General features: G+C 37.7%; 1 protein-coding gene across 2 annotated transcripts in view; it reads left to right on the forward strand.

Annotated features, from left to right (window-relative positions):
• The window catches only part of LOC111660914 (protein yippee-like 1), a 48,207-nt gene that overhangs the window by 12,531 nt on the left and 16,347 nt on the right, over positions 1 to 19,329 (forward strand). For both annotated transcript variants that reach the window (XM_023414350.2, XM_023414349.2), the window contains exon 3: positions 14,872 to 14,915. In XM_023414350.2, the coding sequence (XP_023270118.1) occupies positions 14,872 to 14,915 (44 nt within the window). The remainder of the gene's footprint in view (positions 1 to 14,871; positions 14,916 to 19,329) is intronic.

The following is a 19,329-nucleotide window of genomic DNA, read 5'->3' on the forward strand; positions in this document are numbered from 1 at the left end:
GAAATTAGCTCAGAACCTGTGCAGAAAAGTAACAGAAACGTAAGACAGGTGTACATCAAGTTATTGGGTCTGTTTGAGCCAGTTTGGAGGATTTTTTTTCTCGAGATCAATAAGAGTCTCATTTAGTCGCATTTAGGATACTGAAATTCTCATGTTCAATTGATATGAATTGAGACCTTGCTAACAGCAGATTTGTGCTGAAGCGTCAACTACAACTTTTACATGCAAATTTGCATGATGGTCTCATTTTAAGTCATAAATGGAGGGCGCTGTTGTTTTTGCTGCTGCACTTTCACATAATATTCCTCTGGTTGAAAAGCTCTGTGGTGTCATTTGCACTATTGCAATACTTGATTGTGTGTAGAAGTATTTTTCACTATGTGTCCTTTTTAGTGAATGATGTCAGGAGCTAGCTAATGTTGTAATCTTCTTGACTGCTAGCTTGCGGTGTGGTCAGTCATGGAGAAATTTAGCTTTTAAGTGTGTGCAATACTTTTTTTCAAAAAATTGCTGGATAATAAATTGTTTTTGCCTGTAAAATATTAAACTTTGACAGAAAATCGTGTTTTTAAAGTGCATGTTTCTCACAAAATGTGCATGTCTTTGTTGCAAATCCGTATCCCTTTGGGGATAATAAAGTTAGATCTGCAGTAGGATTTCAGTTTTCATTATTTCTTTTGAATCTCCCCTTAGATTTTTTTTTTTTTTTCCAAAAACCCCTGTAAAGCTGAACAGTCCCACAAAAGATGCAAACGACCTTCTATCACTACACACTTCCTCCAGTATGTGTCAAATGTAGACACGACTAGTTTGGTCCTGAAAAACCTCATTTCTAACTTCCAGTCCAATTCCGCCATCATAAAATGACTATTGATAGGTTTATGACTGCCGGCACATAAGTCCTCCCAGGCTCCCACATCCTGTCCTCAATAATTATCAATCCTCGCAGAGACAAAAACAACAGAAAAACCCATTTTACAGTCAGATCACACAGTAGGACGCTGAAGATTTAGCCCATTTGCCCAAAATGAAATTGTTCTGCCAGGTCTGTCCGTTTATCCACCTACAGAGCGACGAATCTGAACCTGAGTGAAATACAAACAGCTGAGAGCGAGCAGGACTCAGCATTGTTACACCCTCTGGTTTCTTTTGCTGTGAAGCATAACCGTGTCAGTTTGTTACAGGATTTCTGGGTATTGAAGTTCACATTGTACAAACAGTTAGTCCATGCTGACATTTGAAGCCACAAACAGCTGATGAGCAAAGAGTGAATAAAGTTTGTAAACTATCAGATGAACCAGGGTTGCAGCAACTGGAGCGGTGACCTTTATGTGTTATTATAAGACAGTGACAGTGTGCTCCCCGTGCGTTGCACTCTCACCATGCACTAAGCTGATTATTCAAATGGCAAAGATGATCAATCTGCGCACTCGCCATCTCCATGTCGAAATCCATTTGCCTCCTGCAGCTCGGAGACTTGGAAGCTCACGGTTTGTTAATGCAAGCAGGAAGACGAGCTCGGTAAACAGCTCTACCACCAGACTGTGTTGTCCCTTTCAGCAGGATCAGACGCCTCAAGATGGTAATTTTGGAGTTGTGGAGTCTGCACAACAAGGATTTCACAGAGTTTTAATTGTTTAAGACTGTCGTAAATCACGTTGGCACACCTTTAAACAAAGAAAGGAACTATCATTTATCTGCACCTCGCTTAACCTGTCGAGAGCCATGTCAGATATGTGGATTTATTGTCACACAGCGAAAACTGTGACAAGGCAGAATGAATTGTTTTATGATGGAGCAGAGTTTCGGATGCAGCGAGGTTTGACTTGCTTCTGTGTGGGGAAATTAAATATCTGCTGCAGCAAATTTAAACTGGATACAGAAAATAACAGTTTAACAAATGAGGAGGCAAAACTTGATTGTCTGTTGATGGAGCATTTATAAGCCTTATATGAACATTTAATAAGCAAATGATAGATAGACGTGTTAACAAATACAACACCTGATGTGGGAACCCATAAGTGGAAAAACAGTGTTCATCATTCTTTTTCTTTGACTGTGCTGTCTGAGCCACATCCTCTTGTTTGCAATGATGAAGATAATAAAATGAAATTTATCAAACACAACTCATACAAAGAAGTGTTTTACAAAAAGGAGAATTTCTAACTTTAAAAACACACACAGGACAAGATGCAGCGAGAAGCGTGGTTGAAAGAGAGTTGTCTTCATTTTGATGAAGAAGAAGAACCTTAAAGAAATAGTTAAAGCAATAAAATACAATGTTTAATAGAGTAGGTAGGTAACTACTGACCGTTATGATTACTGATTAATCTGACGATTACTTTCATGGTTAATCATTTGGTCATTAAAATATCAGAGAATATTGAAACATGGCCATCACAGTTTTTCTTAAATTTCCACAAACTGCTTGAGTTTTGTCTGATCCAACAGTTTAAACTCAAAAACAAATGTTAAAATTCAGTTTGCTAAGACAGAGAAAAGCATTAGATGTCATACTAAAATAAATATACCAGCAGTAAGAGAGCAAGACAAAATCCCACACACACTTTCTGAATTGAACGCACCTTTCACACAGTCAGATGTGCGGATAAAAGCAGCAAATGATCACATTTGAGAAAATGGAACCAGAAAAATTTGGGGCATTTTTGTTTGAAAGTTTGCTTAGTTGCCTAACTGTTACAGCTCTACAGTGACAAAAAACAAGTTAAACTGAAGTTTAAAAAAAGTTTTCTAAGGTGTAAGGTTGCCTCAGTGTTAACAGTGTCCCACAGCTTGGTAGCGGTAGCATATTTTTCTCTTACATTGTGATTCCTGAATTATTCACATCCATGTTTACTTGCCAGCAGTCCTCTTCTTCTTCTTCCTTGAATTTTTTTTTGGCACGTCTCTGTGTTTCTTGACATGTTGCCGCCACCTGTAAATCAGTGGGAAAGTGTGAAACCATTGGCAGGATTGTGTAATGCGGCACAAACATGCTCGCACATGTGCACCTATGTCCTCGTGCGCAAACAAAACAAAGAGTTACACATAAAAACATTGCTTCACGGTGGTCAAAATCTTCACAGGGCGTCTTTTTAACTTACTGATCAGTGACTGCAGCTTATTGTACGTCACAGCACCAACCGTCATCGGACTCTTCCAGACTATTAAATGACTGGAGGAGATGCCAGGTGATAAAGGCAACTTGAGCTGGATGCTATTTCTCTCCGCAGAGACCAGAGCTCTGCTATGATTGCAGGTTAGAGCAACATTTTCACGTTACTGTGAGCCCACATGGCCTGGACTGAACAGACGAGCGTGTAGTGGGGGAAAACAGAGGAAATGCTTTTACAGATCGTTGGCCGTGATGCAACACCGTGAAGTCAGCTGAACATCCACACTTTAGCTTGTGCCAAAAAGCCAAACAGAGATCAGTTGTTGATAGTGTCAGCTTGTAAATGAGGTTTTTCTGGAAGGTTTTGGAGGCAGCTGGGGGCTCGGGGCTCGAGGTCGGAGAAAATAGACAGCACCGGGATAGATTTGGGAATACATACTGTACTGTTGACTGACCTGTGTGTCTCTGTTGAGCCGTTTGATGCTGCAGATGTCTGGTTGAAATGCAGAAAAGTCAGATGGGGTTTTGCGTAGAAGTGCGTGCTACTTTAATGACTTAAACAAACACAGGAAGACTTGGTTCTCTGGTATGATAAACATCTGAAAATAAGTTGAAATCGTGACCTTCACAAACACATGGATGAGCTCCAAAACCAGCTGTCCCTTTCTGCTTTACATCATCTCTCAGCAGAAATTCTTCTCCTGAGCGTGACTTTGACTCATTACGACTGACTGTTGCCTCCTAAATGACAGTTAATGAGACGAGAGCAGCATATTTACGAGCTCAGGCGACAGTGCTCCCGAGGTTCAGCCTGGGAGAGGCTGAAAGTGTTAAAAGGGCGTCAATCTTTGTGTGTTTTGTTTTATACGTGTCATGCCACACTGTTTGCAGAGGTGACGCTGGAGTAGGAATGCAGGAGAACCAGTAGCACCAGAGAGCTTTAAACTGGGAAATGCAAATGAATTAGATTTATTGCCGCACAGTTGCTGCGTCTCAGGGAGTTCCCCGAGAGCTGAAATAGTCAGCTACATTAGGAAAGTGGCCTAGTTTGGTTTGTGGTTTCCATTTACATTAGCATAAATTAAACTCCTCTTGTATTGTGGTGTATATTAAGAAGTTGCTATGAAGTTGGTCTTTTCCCCTGGTGCTTGTCTAGATAGGAGAAACACTGAAACCCCACAGCAGGCAGATTCAAGCAACTTTCTGATATGTGGTCATGTGACATTCAGCCACATTACATGGAGGCTTTCTTTGGTCCAGTGGCACCATGTTTCTTATTGAAGCTTAGACTTTAGTGTGAAACATTTAATTGAAAAAAAGTGAGAGCAACAAGTGACTTTAAAGTTCCATATTTTCATCTTCTCCTGTCTTTTATTTGAAGTGTTGATCCATAAGAAGATATATTTGTGATTTTAAGAACCAAAAACCATCTCAGTGTAGTTTTACATCTCCTCTCTTCTCTCTTCTCTCTGGAGCTCTAGTAACAACAGGTCAGTGAGCCAATCAGAGGAGAGGAGATTCTGAGCCTCTCTTCTGATTGGCTGACTGTTTTCTGATTGATCGAATAAAAATAGAGCAGATTTCAGGTAAAACACTCAGAGAAACCAAATCCTGCAAGGTTGGATGGTGGGTCCAGGTGGGCGGGGCTTGGGGCATGACTGAGAGCAGTGACTGCTTTGTTGTTACATCACAAAGTTACAGGAAGTCCTGATGGCTCGTTTTAAGGCTCAGTTTCTGAATACAGGCCCTTTAACAGTGTTGGCATTAAAAGTTATACATCAGCTTGCCTTTTCTGAAGTTTTGATTGTAAACATCATTATATTCCTCTTTAATTGTAGTTTACATCCACAGTGAAATTTAAATAAAAACTGTCAGTCCTCTCAGATACTTTGCCTGAAAAAGACAAACATCAGAAAAATAGTGTTAAAAATGATTTATATGAAATCTAAACCTTCAAGGACAAAGAGCAGAGGTGTTACAACACTGTGCAAAAGGTTTTTTAAAAAAAAGTGAGGATCCTTTCAAAATCAATGCAGGAATAGTTTTTATTTTAGCAGTTAGTTTCATACAAAGTGCAGGAAACAGAAAAAAAGCTAAATCAGATCAATATTTGCTGTGACCCTGCTTTGCCTAGCAGCACCAGTTCTCCCTGGTACACCAGTAGTTTTTCAAGGTACCTGTCTCTTCATGTGATCCCAGACTGACTCCGTGATGCCGATGAGGGCTCTGTGGGAGCCAGACCATCTGTTGCAGGACTCCTTGTTCTTCTCGTCGCTGAAGATAGTCTGTGTGTTTGGGCTTGTTGTCCTGCTGCAGAATTAATTTGGGACAGAATCAAACGCCTCCCTGATAGTATTGTGTGATGGATAAGAATCTACACATATAAAGTGCCTGAAAACATTTTCACAGCCATATATCTAATGAGGAATTCACTGGTTCACTGTCTGATTCAGCTGAACAGGTGATGAACTTCATCATGGTTGTCACTGTAACTATGCTCCGGTTTATTGTGTTTTTTTGTGTAATCTAAGATTTCCCTCTTGTGTCTCATTCTACCTCAGTTGTGCAGATGTTTGGCTTTAAAATGCAGATTTTTAAAACCAGAGTTCACCAAACACAAAGACATCTGTTAGGACTTTTCATACAGGTTTTTCTCAGAAATCAGTGGAAAGCAGACTGAACAAAACAAAAGCTGATCTGATCCACTTTTTTAGATGTATCATGAAGTTAATGTCAATTCCTTATGAGACCGATTGGAATTTTTGGAAAGGACCACAGGAATGTTTGATTGTTTAGGAGAGGCAGTGAATTGCTGAAGGATTTGTGATGACTTTTTAGCTACACACACACACACACACACACACACACACACACACACACACACACGTGCACCTAAGAATGAACTTTTCTCCAGGAGGAATCAGTTTCACTGGAATCATGGGATTGTTTACAAGAACATTGGTAACATGGAATTAAGTTATTGAATTACACAAATCACACACAGATGCAACATGCAAAATGCATCCTGAATTATTGACCTTTGACCTCTACCACAGGGAAGCAGGAAAACCAAGAGAGACTTCCTGCCTTCAGCTCTGAGTGAAGTAAAGGTTTCTCTGCAGTAAAAACTCGGAGCCTGCTGCTTTAATGACTGAACCGTCGACTGGGTTGTGTTGACTTGTTTACTGGGCCAATACCATAAGACGACTCTTGACAAATGACCTCATCAGTCTAAACAATCCACTTTAATTGTAATTGGATTTCATTAAGGGAGCTTCCACCGACAGTCTGTCTTTCTCCCGTAGGTTTTACACATTAAACATGTTCATTCTGCTTTCATGAGGGAACAGTAACATCATTCTGCATCTGTCTGACGAGTACTGACAACCTCATGGAGGATCTGAGATTATTGTGATTTTAACTCGGTAATGCTGAATGTGTTTATTGTGAGTCATTTCTTTTAAATCTCGACAGGAACAGAACAGGAAGATAGCATGATCTGCATGTGCACTTTGTCACGTTTTAACCCGCACATCAATGTGAATTTTGGTAATAATAAAATGTGCAAAGGTGCAAGAAGGCTAAAAATATTAGATATTACAAAAGGACACGCTTTGGCCCAATGCAGGTATTTAATCATAAACTTTCAGAAACTAGACCCTCAACATAGAAGTGCTTGACAGAGCATACCTGTGCTTTTTCATGCATGACAAATGCAGTTCACAATTGTAGTTCCCATCACTCAAATACACAGGAAGCTCCACAGACACAAGAGCATTAAAAACTGAAGCAAGCAGAAAATGAAAGTAATAGAGGCAGTAATTAGTCTGTACAGTAGACGGACTAATTTGAATATCCAGTCTAAAAAGTTTGCAAGATCAGATCAGATCTTTAAAACTGTAACAAATGTGACTTTAAAAAAAAAAAAAACATTTCAAACTTTTCAAAACATCCTTTTAAAGATGTGATGGCAGGAAGCCGTAGTAATGATACTATATGATGACACTGTGTTTATAGTTTAACAGAATTCTCTGTAAAAAAAAAAAAATGAAAATGAATGACTACAAAACAAATTGTTCTTCAAGGATGACTCAATTATTATTCAACTTTTCTCCTCGTGTAAAGAATTTAATCCACTGCACTGAACATCAATTTGTTTTCTTTTACAAAATGTCAGAAAATAGTAAGAGATGCCTTTTACAAGCTTCCAGATCAGGCTCCAAAAAAAAGCACAAAATGTTCACATTTAAGAAGCTGTAACTAGAGAATATTTGGCATGTTTGCTTGATAAATAAGTTGAATGTTAAATTAAAATGTTTAAATGGTTGATTACTATTTTGTTTCAGCATTTTAGCATCTGATTTTGTCCATGTTATCTAAATGCTGACATGGATCAACGTCTGAAAATGGACCTATTAATAAGCCGTCTATTCTCTGCCACACGTCGTTGGCATTTGTGTGTTCAGTAGTCCATGGCAGCATCACCAGTCCTCAGCATCAACCCTTCTAAGCCGATTATGTTACTTAGGAGAAGATGACACCGTGGTCTGGTGTTTTCCACTACACGTTGCCAAGGGCCGCTCGCCCCGTCCACGTTTGATTTTCATCCCAAATTAAATTTATCAAGTGCCGTCCATGTTTTTTTTTCACTGTGCACAGAACAGGAAAAGGAGAAACTAGTTACCAAGTCATGCTAACAACAAAGGGAGGTGTTGGAGGAGCTGCAGGTTCTGGCAAAATTTCTCCCCACAGTTGCAGTTTGAGTTCTGGAAATCTCCTGAGCCAGGTATAAAAAACTGCTTCCCCTCCCCGAGCTTATGTGCCGTGTCTTCGAGGCATGCCAGCCGGCGAGCAAGGATGCAGATGGAGCAGCCCGAAAGAAAGGATTAACCTGAACACATGGGCCAGAAGGAAGTATGGCAGGCATGGTGCCCCTCCCCCTCCCACTTCCTCCTCCTTCTCCTCCTCCAATCCTGCCCTCAATCACTAAACTAAATATGAGCTGCTGAAAAAAAAAAAGCCAGTTTATTGCTGCAAAGGAAAAGAGATGGTAAAGTTTTCTTGTTGCAGTAAAACTCCCTGATAAAGCTTCTTATAATGGATGTTATTTAAGCTGTGCAGTCTGCCAGCAGTGTTGCACATACTTATGGCTGCAACTTTCATTAACATTATCTAATAATCTGCCAGTATTTTCTATATTCATCAATAGGTGCTTTGTCTGTAAAATTAAAAAATTCCCATGATGACGTCTTTAATAACTATTTTAGTTAGTTCAAGTAGTTGAGTTGAGTTTATTATTGACTTACAGATAAATTTGAATGAATGAATGAAATACTGTAGCTCCATTTAAAACCCTGTGAATATTTATGACTCATTTATTATTTATTATTAAATTTAATAAATGTATTCTTCATTTATGCTGACTTCACTTATTTCCCATTTTACATGTGTAGCCCACTTAAAGTCTCATAAGGGTTGTGCTAGCTTAGCATTTAGAAATAACAGGAAGTCTGTTTTACCAGTAACTAGGACCAAATTATACGGCTCTTTTCAGGAAATTTATTAGATTATTTTAAAATAAATTGGAAATCATGGACCCATAAAAAAGTGTTACAGATACTTTTGCAAAAAAAGGTGTCATAAAAGCCACTAAGGGAAACACATAAACAGTTTGCTATGACAATAAACGTGGTGGATTTACCTCTGATGTCACAATATACAAAACCAGGCTTCTTGTTTCTTGCCAAAGACAATCACTGCTATTAGCCAAAATTACAACAACATTACGAACTGGTTAAAATGATAATTATATATGAATAATAATAATAATTTGGCAAATGCAACATTACCTTGGGTAGTGGCCTTGGCTGGAGTTGCTAATATTAGCTTTAACTTTGACATACTGGTATCTTGGCTTCCAAACTGTGAATAATTTCTCTGACAAATTTCTGTAACAAAACATTTAATCCCTTAAAATAATGTGGTTTGCTAGTAATATGTTCCTTGGCCCTAGAAATACCACAGTAAGTGCTAACTAGCTTACTACTGTAAGCTAGTTCCTGCCCAGCTAACTAGCTTACTAGGTGCTAGGTGACCCTGATTACTTTTGTATAACAGATTGTGGCTCAAAAGCTGCATTTTTTGCCTTTACAATAAACAAAAGAGAAACAATTTTGTTTTTCAAAAGTGAAAATGAGATATAATACTTTACATGTTAACTGACCAGTAGCTAGTTAGCAGGGCATGCCAACTAGCTACTGGTCAGTTAATCTGTTCCTTACACTTTTACTTGTGTTTCTGGTTTTGGAAAAACTAAAATCACCACTCTTCACGCTCTTTGTAAACAGACTGTCATTCTTACTACAGCCCCAAGTACACCACTTCAACATGTGGAGAAATCCAAAGTTTGACAGGCCTGCTTTGTGACTGTACAGCTGCTGTTAGCAGACAGTCAACTGGTTGAGGATCTGTTTGCACGAAGAGCAACAAGACAAAACTGTGACAGGAAAACATAATCACTGACTTTATTTAAGCGGATACCTTCACCCAAAACAAGAAATGCGGGCACAAAATCAGAGCTGACATCTGTTGTTATTGTCATCCTGAGCACGCTGCATCTTTTCACCATCGCTGTCAGTTCCTGTCTTTATCAGATATGGGTAACATCTCACAGCAGATTCGAGCATCATCCTGAAATCAGATAGAGAGTGTGAGCAGCAGTTGAGAGCCGAGCGTGAAGGCCTGCAGTGTGAACGTGGTCCTGGAGCGGGAAGACGCGGCCTGAATACTGAGGAGCAGGCTGAGTGTTTTTATTCAGCACCTTGGCTTCGTCCCACCCATCCGGCTGATGGGAGCCCCTCTGATGGAATCGATCACACTTTTCATTTCTTGCCATTAATGGACATACTTCCTTCTGCTCCCTTTTTTTTTTTTTTTTTAACTCCTCTAACTGGAAGTTTGCCAAGATGCTGATGGCTTACATGTGACTGAGGTGTCCGTGACAGAACAGTCAATTTAATATTGCTGTTCTCACTCTTTTTTAATATCATTATTAAACCAAGTGTATTCTAGGTCAGCAGGGTTTTATTGGACTGTTTAGTAGCCACACCGGCAGTCGGGACGGTGGTGTTAGTCAGTCAGTCCAGCACTTTGCTCCAGAGTTGGTCCAAACTATTGGATAGATTGTCATGAAATTTGGTGCAGACATCTCATGATTTTTTTTCTTTAAGGCAGAAAATGCAGCTTTTGAGGCAGAATCTGTCATACAAAAGTAACCAGGGTAATTCAAAAGAAACTATTATAACCTGCTGTTACTTTTAAATTGATTGACATGACTTTGATATGGACATTGAGAATATTGATATTGAGACACAAAAAACAACTAAATCAACGTTAATATTGTTGTCTGATGCTATTAAAACTTTGTTAACATCAGTAAACAGGCCGACATTCTCAGTTATGATCAGCTGATATACACGTTTTTCATCATATCAGCTCACAGTGGGGTCCAAAAGTCTGCGACCACTTCCACATTCAATTGTACCTTTATTATACTCTAGTACATTATGTCTGTGAATTATTCATGTTTTCAAGGAGGATTGGGCTTTAAAAATAGATTAAATCTTAGCCTACATGTAATAATACCTTATGTACTACAGAACATAAGGATTGTTAATAACGGATTTAAAATATCAGCCTTGAATTGAATTTAAATAGAGCTTTTGGGTTTAACAGGATGCCTGTAAGTTGGAGTTGAACCCTCACCTACAACAGTCGACATCTGTTGAGACAGATGGTAAAAGTCAGCCTCAGCAGGTTTGTTAATAGCTTCCAGTTAATCTTTATTTCAGACCTTGGTTTGATTCATTGTGTTACATACGTTTTTAAAGGAGCAAATTTTGGTGAAATCAGATGCAGTTCGTTTGCCTGTGAGAATTCGCTGTTCCCTGCAGTTGAAGCGTTTTGCCTCTCGGGGTGGATTTGTGTTTGTGTGAGTTTGGCTGAAGGAGCGGATTTCTCTGTGCGAGGTATTGTTCCCTTCAGTCCCGTGTGGTCAAGAGGATTCAGGGATTTTGAGATTTGCTTTGTAGAATTCATTTCTTAGGAACAAGCGTTTTAAAACAAGTGCAATTGCAGCAGCTTAAGAAAACGAGCTCAGTAACCACACTCTCGTTTGCTCATGTTTTATTAAGCAGCAGCAAAAAAAGAGAAAAAGCTGAGGGAGTTCTTGCAGCCTGCATCTGATTCTCCCTGCACACATTTTAGAAACAATCCCTGATGGATCCTGTTGGGATGTCTAATAGGATTGTTGGGAGTCTGGAGGTTTTATTGCAGCCCTTAAAGCTGTCAGGCCGCCCCTGCATTCAAAAAAACATGATCCGAACTTATTCCTTTAACTGATCTTGTAGGACTTTGCTTCTTACATTCTGAACGGGCTGTGTGACAAGCATCCTCCTGCTCCGGAGCCAAGTTATCTACAGTGAAGCTCACAGCAGCTCGGGCAAGAGAGAAAAACGCTGCCCAAGTAAAAATAGACTGTGGAAAACAGATAAGGGCAGGGAGAGACGGAGCCGTCCCTTTTTGCCAGTGGTTAAGATGATGGCTGAGCCACAGTGAAGCACAGATATGACACCCAGCTCTTGTCACATGGAGTAAGCCCCCCCCCCCCCACCCCCTCGCTGGCCTAAACACTGTGGAGAGGACTTGTTGTCGACTCCACAGGGACCGACCTAGTTCCCTCTCGCTGCTAAAGGTCACATGTCTCATGGCTCTGGACTGTATGTGTGTGCAGACTTCACTTCAAACACAAACAATGAACTTGAGGATGTAACAGTGAGACATCAGCACCTACAGCGACAAGCGAAGAGAATAATAACCCTCTTTCTTTTTTCTTTTTTTATTTGTTGCTCTTGAATCAGTTTCAAGCCAAACTCCTCTGATCTGAAATAAAACTTTCCCACTTCTGACAAATGTTAACAACACACAGGCAGTTAGAAATCATCCCCTGAGCCTCAGTGGTGGCGGCGGCGGTGGTGGTGGTGGTTGGCTGTGGTCAGCGGAGGAGGCAGCTGGTGCTCCTATTAGGTAGTATTAGCTCAGTGCCCTCAACCGCAGCCACAAACTTTATCTGCCGCACTCATTTGCAATGGAAAAGGCAAAGCCGATTGAGGCCTGTCTGTCGGCCGAGGATGACGGGGCCGGAGGAGAGGAGCCTGGCAGCCTCTGTCGTTACCCACTGTGACGGCTTTACTGCTCTCTGTTTACCTTAATGTACAGGAACGTCATGTGTACAGCAGGACATTTATAAAGCCAGATTTTATTTAATCGCCTATATTCAGCACAACTATTTAAGTGTCTCTGCAAAGCTCTTTGGTCAGCAGAGGTTCATAATAATTGACTTGACTAAATTGATTAATTCTTCAGGTTGAGTTTGGAAAAGCATGAAAGAATAAAGAGGCTCAGTCCACAGTGCAATTTCTTCTGCCTTATTTTCAAATTGTGCATGTGATTTTCCAACTTAATGTTCTGTTTAGAGGAGCAAACATTTTGCAGAAGTCAACTGAATTTTGCAACCAATCTTTCAGTTTTTCTGTAAGATGTTGTCGATCTCACACCATCTGTTCCACAAGGATATTTGTCACTGTGGAGCAACATGTTCAGCTGCAGACAAGTTTCTCTCCTAAACTCTCTTATTGTGCGTCTCTCTTGGGTTTTGTTGGTGTGCTGCTCTCTCTTCACATCCTGCTACTGAGAGCTGAAGTCCTGACCTCACGTCTGGACTAGCCTCTGCTCCACTGAGCACTTCTTTCATTTGTCTTTGTCAAACAATGAAACGTGTCTGGTTTGCATGTTCTAAGACAATCACTACAACCCACCGTAGCAGCTGCTGTTAGAAACTGAAACCTTAATTTTAACAAAGTTAAACTTCATTTACTTTGTGATCACTGGAAAAAAAAACTTGACACACTGTTGAGAGAGCTTCTGTTTTAAGGCTGGGTTTGTAATTATTAGCGTAGATACGAACTAATGTGGTTTTCTTATGTCTGTAGCTCAAGCTGGAAGTTTCTGTTCCACTTTGGCTCCCTATCCTGTTTCTTGATAATGTGTTTAATTGCATTATGGCGACACGCAGGGTTCATTTTTGAAAATGGGGACAGCCAACACTTTGGTTTTGGATGCAGGCTTAGGGTTAAAAGCAAGTATATAAGCGGTCTTTCACAAACAATGCGTGGGATCCAGCGTCAGAGAAATAAGATATGTGGATTATTTAATTTCTTTTTTCCCCTAATTCTATGTTGTCACTCAGTTGACATTGGTTTGGTTTAGTTTCTATTCATTCATAAATCATACAGTGCCTGTAACACACTCTGTGAATAAGATGAGATGACGCAACACACATTCCTCCCAACAGCTTGATGCTGATCTGACAGGACATAAACAATGCACGTTTCAAAATATCTATTAAGAGAATTAGCTTTTGCAAATGTTTTAAAGGTGGAACAAGCGTCTTCACACTCCACATTTACAGGTGTGGGAACATGAACATGGTGTCTCTCTTATTGTTTCGAAGCCGCATCCCATCAGAAAGTAGAACACCCAGGACGAGTTGCTGAGACTGTGCGAGGTCGTACATGCTGACTTTTTTGCAACCAGTGGTTACCCATAACACCCTGCTCTGTATAGACCTGCAGAGAAACTTGTGTGTATCTCAATCCCAGATTAATGAGGAAGGAAATGCATTAAACATGTTTGTAATGCCTCAAGCGCATACACACACACACACACACACACACACACACACACACACACACACACACTGTATTTTGGTAAGAATGTAAACATACCAGTATTTGTTTATAAGAAAATCTCCACAGGGTATCTGTAACTTAAATCTTCCTCTGTGCATTACAGTGATCAGGTTTTCAGCTTGTACTCATTTGGGACTGCAAGGGATGTTTTGAATCAGTATATCAGGGCTCTGTGTTGTAATCAGCTGTGTGTGTGGTTTATGTAATATCCCACTAAACTGTGTCTTTATTGATATTTCATTCAGAAAGCTCAGATTGTTGTTGTGGTGGAGGCATTAAAGTCTCTTCTTCTGTCAGCTCGTAGACGCTACTGTAAAAGCTGCTTTGTTGTTCTGCAAATACACCGAATATCTCAAACGCTGCACGTTAACTTTGAAGCATGACATCTCGAGTCTGAAGCAGGGAAAAAATGTGGCTCCTATTACAGTTTTATCCAGATTTTATGTCATCTAAAACACACTTTCATCCATCTCCTCGTAATCTATAAATTTTCCACCTGCATTTTGACAGTTTCTAAATGTGCAAACAGCTTTTTTTGTTTTTACATGATTAAATAGGAATTTTGCAAAAAGAAGTGATTTGAAGTTTGAGTTTATGTGTTTTTTTCTGGTCTGATGAAATGATTTGTAACAAGGAAATGAAAGTTGTTCCCAAGAAACAACTCTCAAAACAATTTCTCTGGTCATTAAAGTTGACATGGTGATGATAGACTCGCTCTCTTAATGTTTATGTGCTCAGACCTCAGCTCTTTCTCTCAGCCTCATTTTGTTTCTTACCTCCAGCCAAAATTGTGTACGGGAACCTTGACAAAGACGAAGAATAAGTATGCACAGCAGTTACAGGGAGAAAAACACCCCATGGTGTCGGTCGCTGACATCCTTGTCCTCAGCAGTGTGGTTGCAGCTCTTCATTGTCAACTTACATGATTTTTTCTCTCTCTTCTTTCAGTCATTTCAAGGCAGTCAAGGAAGAGCCTATCTGTTCAATTCAGTGTAAGTAAGAGCCTCCAGTTCACACCCACAATTCACCTTGTTTTTTGTTTTTTTGTGATAAAGATATTTGTGTTTTTTGTGATACACAATTGCTACTGTACTTGACTTGGAAACAGTTCTTTAGTTTATTTGTTTATTTATTTATTATGTTTATTCAATTATGTATTTGAAGGCTAAAATTGTCAGATAAATGTAGGCCTAGTGAAATAAAAAGAAATCACAGAGAATAGAGAATTATTGGTAACTATCCAATTGCCAATTAATTTTTTTCCATGTAGTTATATTACGGATTGCGTACAGAATTGATGACATTATTACATAATAACATTTTAATCGACGCAGCACCATCCAATGCGCCTGGTGCACACACACCCATACCTATGGCACACAGCTGCATACGAGGACGGTGCACTCACATGCCAAGAGCTGCTGTTGCTGTTCGAGATTTATTGGATTGTTATTTTTTGCTTATTGTATGTTGGTGTTTGCATTTTCTAATTGTTGTACCCGTACCTACCTATCTAAAGGCTCACGTCATGTGAGAATATCAATGTGGTACCCAACATCACCAGAAAAAAAAGCATTAAATAACAAGCTAATCCTGGCTTCTGTCTTCTGTTGGCTGGCAGTCAGGTTGCAAGCAAGAGTAAACATAAAATGGTGGATGTATCAAAGTATGAGTTTATGAATAACTATACTATGACTTTTTTATGACTTACTATACTATGACTGTTCAATGCCTTACTATACTATGATTTTATGACTAACTATACTATGACTTTTTATACCTTACTATACTATGACTGTTTAATGCCTTACTATACTATGATTTTATGACTAACTATACTATGACTTTTTATACCTTACTATACTATGACTGTTTAATGCCTTACTATACTATGTCATTTTATACCTTTAGTATACTATGTCATTTTTATGACTTTTTATGCCTTACTATACTATTTCGTTTTGATACCTTACTATACTATGACTGTTTAATGTCTTTCTATACCATGACTTTATGACTTACAATACTATGAATTTTTATGCCTTACTATACTATGACATTTTTATGCCAAAGATACTATGACGTTTTTATGACTTTTGTTGCCTTAATATACTATGAAGTTTTTTTGGACGTTTTATGCTGTACTATACTTAGATGTTTTTTGGCATTTTTATGCCTAATTGTATTATTTCATCTCATTCCATGCCATACCATGACGTTTTTATGACCTTTTGTGCCTTAATATACCAAGATGTATTTTTGACGTTTTATGCCATACAATACTATGGCGTTTTTTGGCATTTTCTGCCATACCGTGCTTAGATGTTTTTTTGACTTTTTCTGCCTTATTATACTATCTTGTTTGACGCCTTGCCATACTATGACGTTTTTAAGACCTTTTATGCCTTAATATACAATGATGTTTTTTTGACGTTTTATGCCGTACTGTACTATGAGGTTTTTTGGCATTTTTCTGCCATACTATACTATTTTGTTGGATTCCTGACCATACTATGACGTTTTTATGACCTTTTATGCCTTAATATGCAATGATTTTTTTTGACATTTTATGCCATACTATACTATGACGTTTTTTGGCATTTTTATGCCAAATTATATTGTTTCGTCTCATGCATTGCCATACTTTGACGTTTTTATGACCTTTTATGCCTTAATATACTATGATATATTTTGGCATTTTTATGCATAATTATATTATTTCATCTCATTCCTTGCCATACTATGAAGTTTTTTATGAGCTTTTATGCCTTAATATACTACAATGTATTTTTAACGTTTTATGCCATACTATACTATGATGTTTTTTGGCATTTTTATGCCTAATTACATTATTTTGTCTCATGCATTGCCATACCATGACTTTTTTATGACCTTTTATGCCTTAATATACTATGATGTTTTTTTTTAAGTTTTATGCCATACAATACTATGGCGTTTTTTGTCATTTTCTGCCATACTATACTTCAATGTTTTTTTGCCTTTTTCTACCTTACTATACTATCTTGTTTGACGCCTTGCCATACTATGACATTTTTATGACCTTTTATGCCTTAATATACTATGATGTATTTTTGACATTTTATGCCATACTATACTATGACGTTTTTTGGCATTTTTATGCCTAATTATATTATTTCGTCTCATTCCTTGCCATACTATGACGCTTTTATGACCTTTTGTGCCTTAATATACTATGAAGTATTTTTGACGTTTTATGCCATACTATACTATGACGTTTTTGGCATTTTCTGCCATACTATACTTTGACATTTTTTGGAATTTTTATGCATAATTATATTATTTCGTCTCATGCATTGCCATACAGTGACGTTTTTGTGAATTTTTATGCATTAATATATTATGACGTTTTTATGACTTTTTGTGCCTTACTATACTATGAGTTTTTTGGCGTTTTTCTGCCATACTATACTATCTTGTTTGATGACTTGCCATACTATGACGTTTTTATGACATTTTATGCCTTAATATACTATGCTGTATTTTGGCATTTTATGCCATACTATACTATGACGTTTTTTGGCATTTTTATGCCTAATTATATTATTTTGTCTCATGCATTGCCATACTGTGACGTTTTTGTGAATTTTTATGCCTTAATATATTATGACGTTTTTATGACTTTTTTTGGCATTTTTATGCCTAATTATATTCTTCCGTCTCATGCATTGCCATACAGTGATGTTTTTGTGAATTTTTATGCCTTAATATATTATGAAGTTTTTATGACTTTTTATGCCATACTATACTATGACGTTTTTTGGCATTTTTATGCCTTATTATACTTTCTTGTTTGACGCCTTGCCATACTATGACGTTTTTAAGACTTTTTATGCCTTAATATATAATGATGTATTTTTGACGTTTTATGCAATACTATACTATGACGTTTTATGGCATTTTTATGCCAAATTATATTGTTTCGTCTCATGCATTGCCATACTTTGACGTTTTTATGACCTTTTATGCCTTAATATACTACGACGTTTTTTGGCATTTTTATGCATAATTATATTATTTCGTCTCATTCCTTGCCATACTATGATGCTTTTATGACCTTTTGTGCCTTAATATACTATGAAGAATTTTTGACGTTTTATGCCATACTATACTATGACGTTTTTGGCATTTTCTGCCATACTATACTTTGACGTTTTTTGGCATTTTTATGCATAATTATATTATTTCGTCTCATTTCTTGCCATACTATGATGCTTTTATGACCTTTTGTGCCTTAATATACTATGATGTATTTTTGACGTTTTATGCCATACTATACTATGGCGTTTTTGGCATTTTCTGCCATACTATAGTTTGACGTTTTTTGGCATTTTTATGCATAATTATATTATTTCGTCTTGTTCCTTGCCATACTATGATGTTTTTATGACCTCTGATGCCTTAATATACTATGATGTATTTTTGACGTTTTATGCCATACTATACTATGACGTTTTTGGCATTTTCTGCCATAATATACTTTGACATTTTTTGGAATTTTTATGCCTAATTATCTTATTTCGTCTCATGCATTGCCATACAGTGACGTTTTTGTGAATTTTTATGCATTAATATATTATGAAGTTTTTATGACTTTTTATGCCATACTATACTATGACGTTTTTTGGCATTTTTATGCCTAATTATATTATTTTGTCTCATGTATTGCCATACTATGATGTTTTTATGACCTTTTGTGCCTTAATATACTATGATGTATTTTTGACGTTTTATGCCATACTATACTATGATGTTTTTTGGCATTTTTATGCCTTACTATAATATCTTGTTGGATTCCTGACCATACTATGACGTTTTTATGACCTTTTATGCCTTAATATACAATTATGTTTTTTTGACATTTTATGCATTACTATACTATGACATTTTATGGCATTTTTATGCCAAATTATATTGTTTCGTCTCATGCATTGTCATACTTTGACGTTTTTATGACCTTTTTTGCCTTAATATACTATGATGTATTTTTGACGTTTTATGCCATACTATACTATGACGTTTTTGGCATTTTTATGCCTAATTATATTATTTTGTCTCATGCTTTGCCACACTATGACGTTTTTATGACCTTTTGTGCCTTATTATACTATGATCTATTTTTGACGTTTTATACCATACTATACTATGGCGTTTTTTGTCATTTTCTGCCATACTATACTTCGATGTTTTTTTGCCTTTTTCTACCTTACTATACTATCTTGTTTGACGCCTTGCCATACTATGACATTTTTATGACCTTTTATGCCTTAATATACTATGATGTATTTTTGACCTTTTATGCCATACTATACTATGACGTTTTTTGGCATTTTTATGCCTAATTATATTATTTCGTCTCATTCCTTG

Source organism: Seriola lalandi, unplaced genomic scaffold, assembly GCF_002814215.2.
Source record: "Seriola lalandi dorsalis isolate HSWRI2012SDOR001 ecotype SW California unplaced genomic scaffold, Sedor1 jcf7180002054524, whole genome shotgun sequence".
Taxonomy (NCBI): Eukaryota; Metazoa; Chordata; class Actinopteri; order Carangiformes; family Carangidae; genus Seriola; species Seriola lalandi.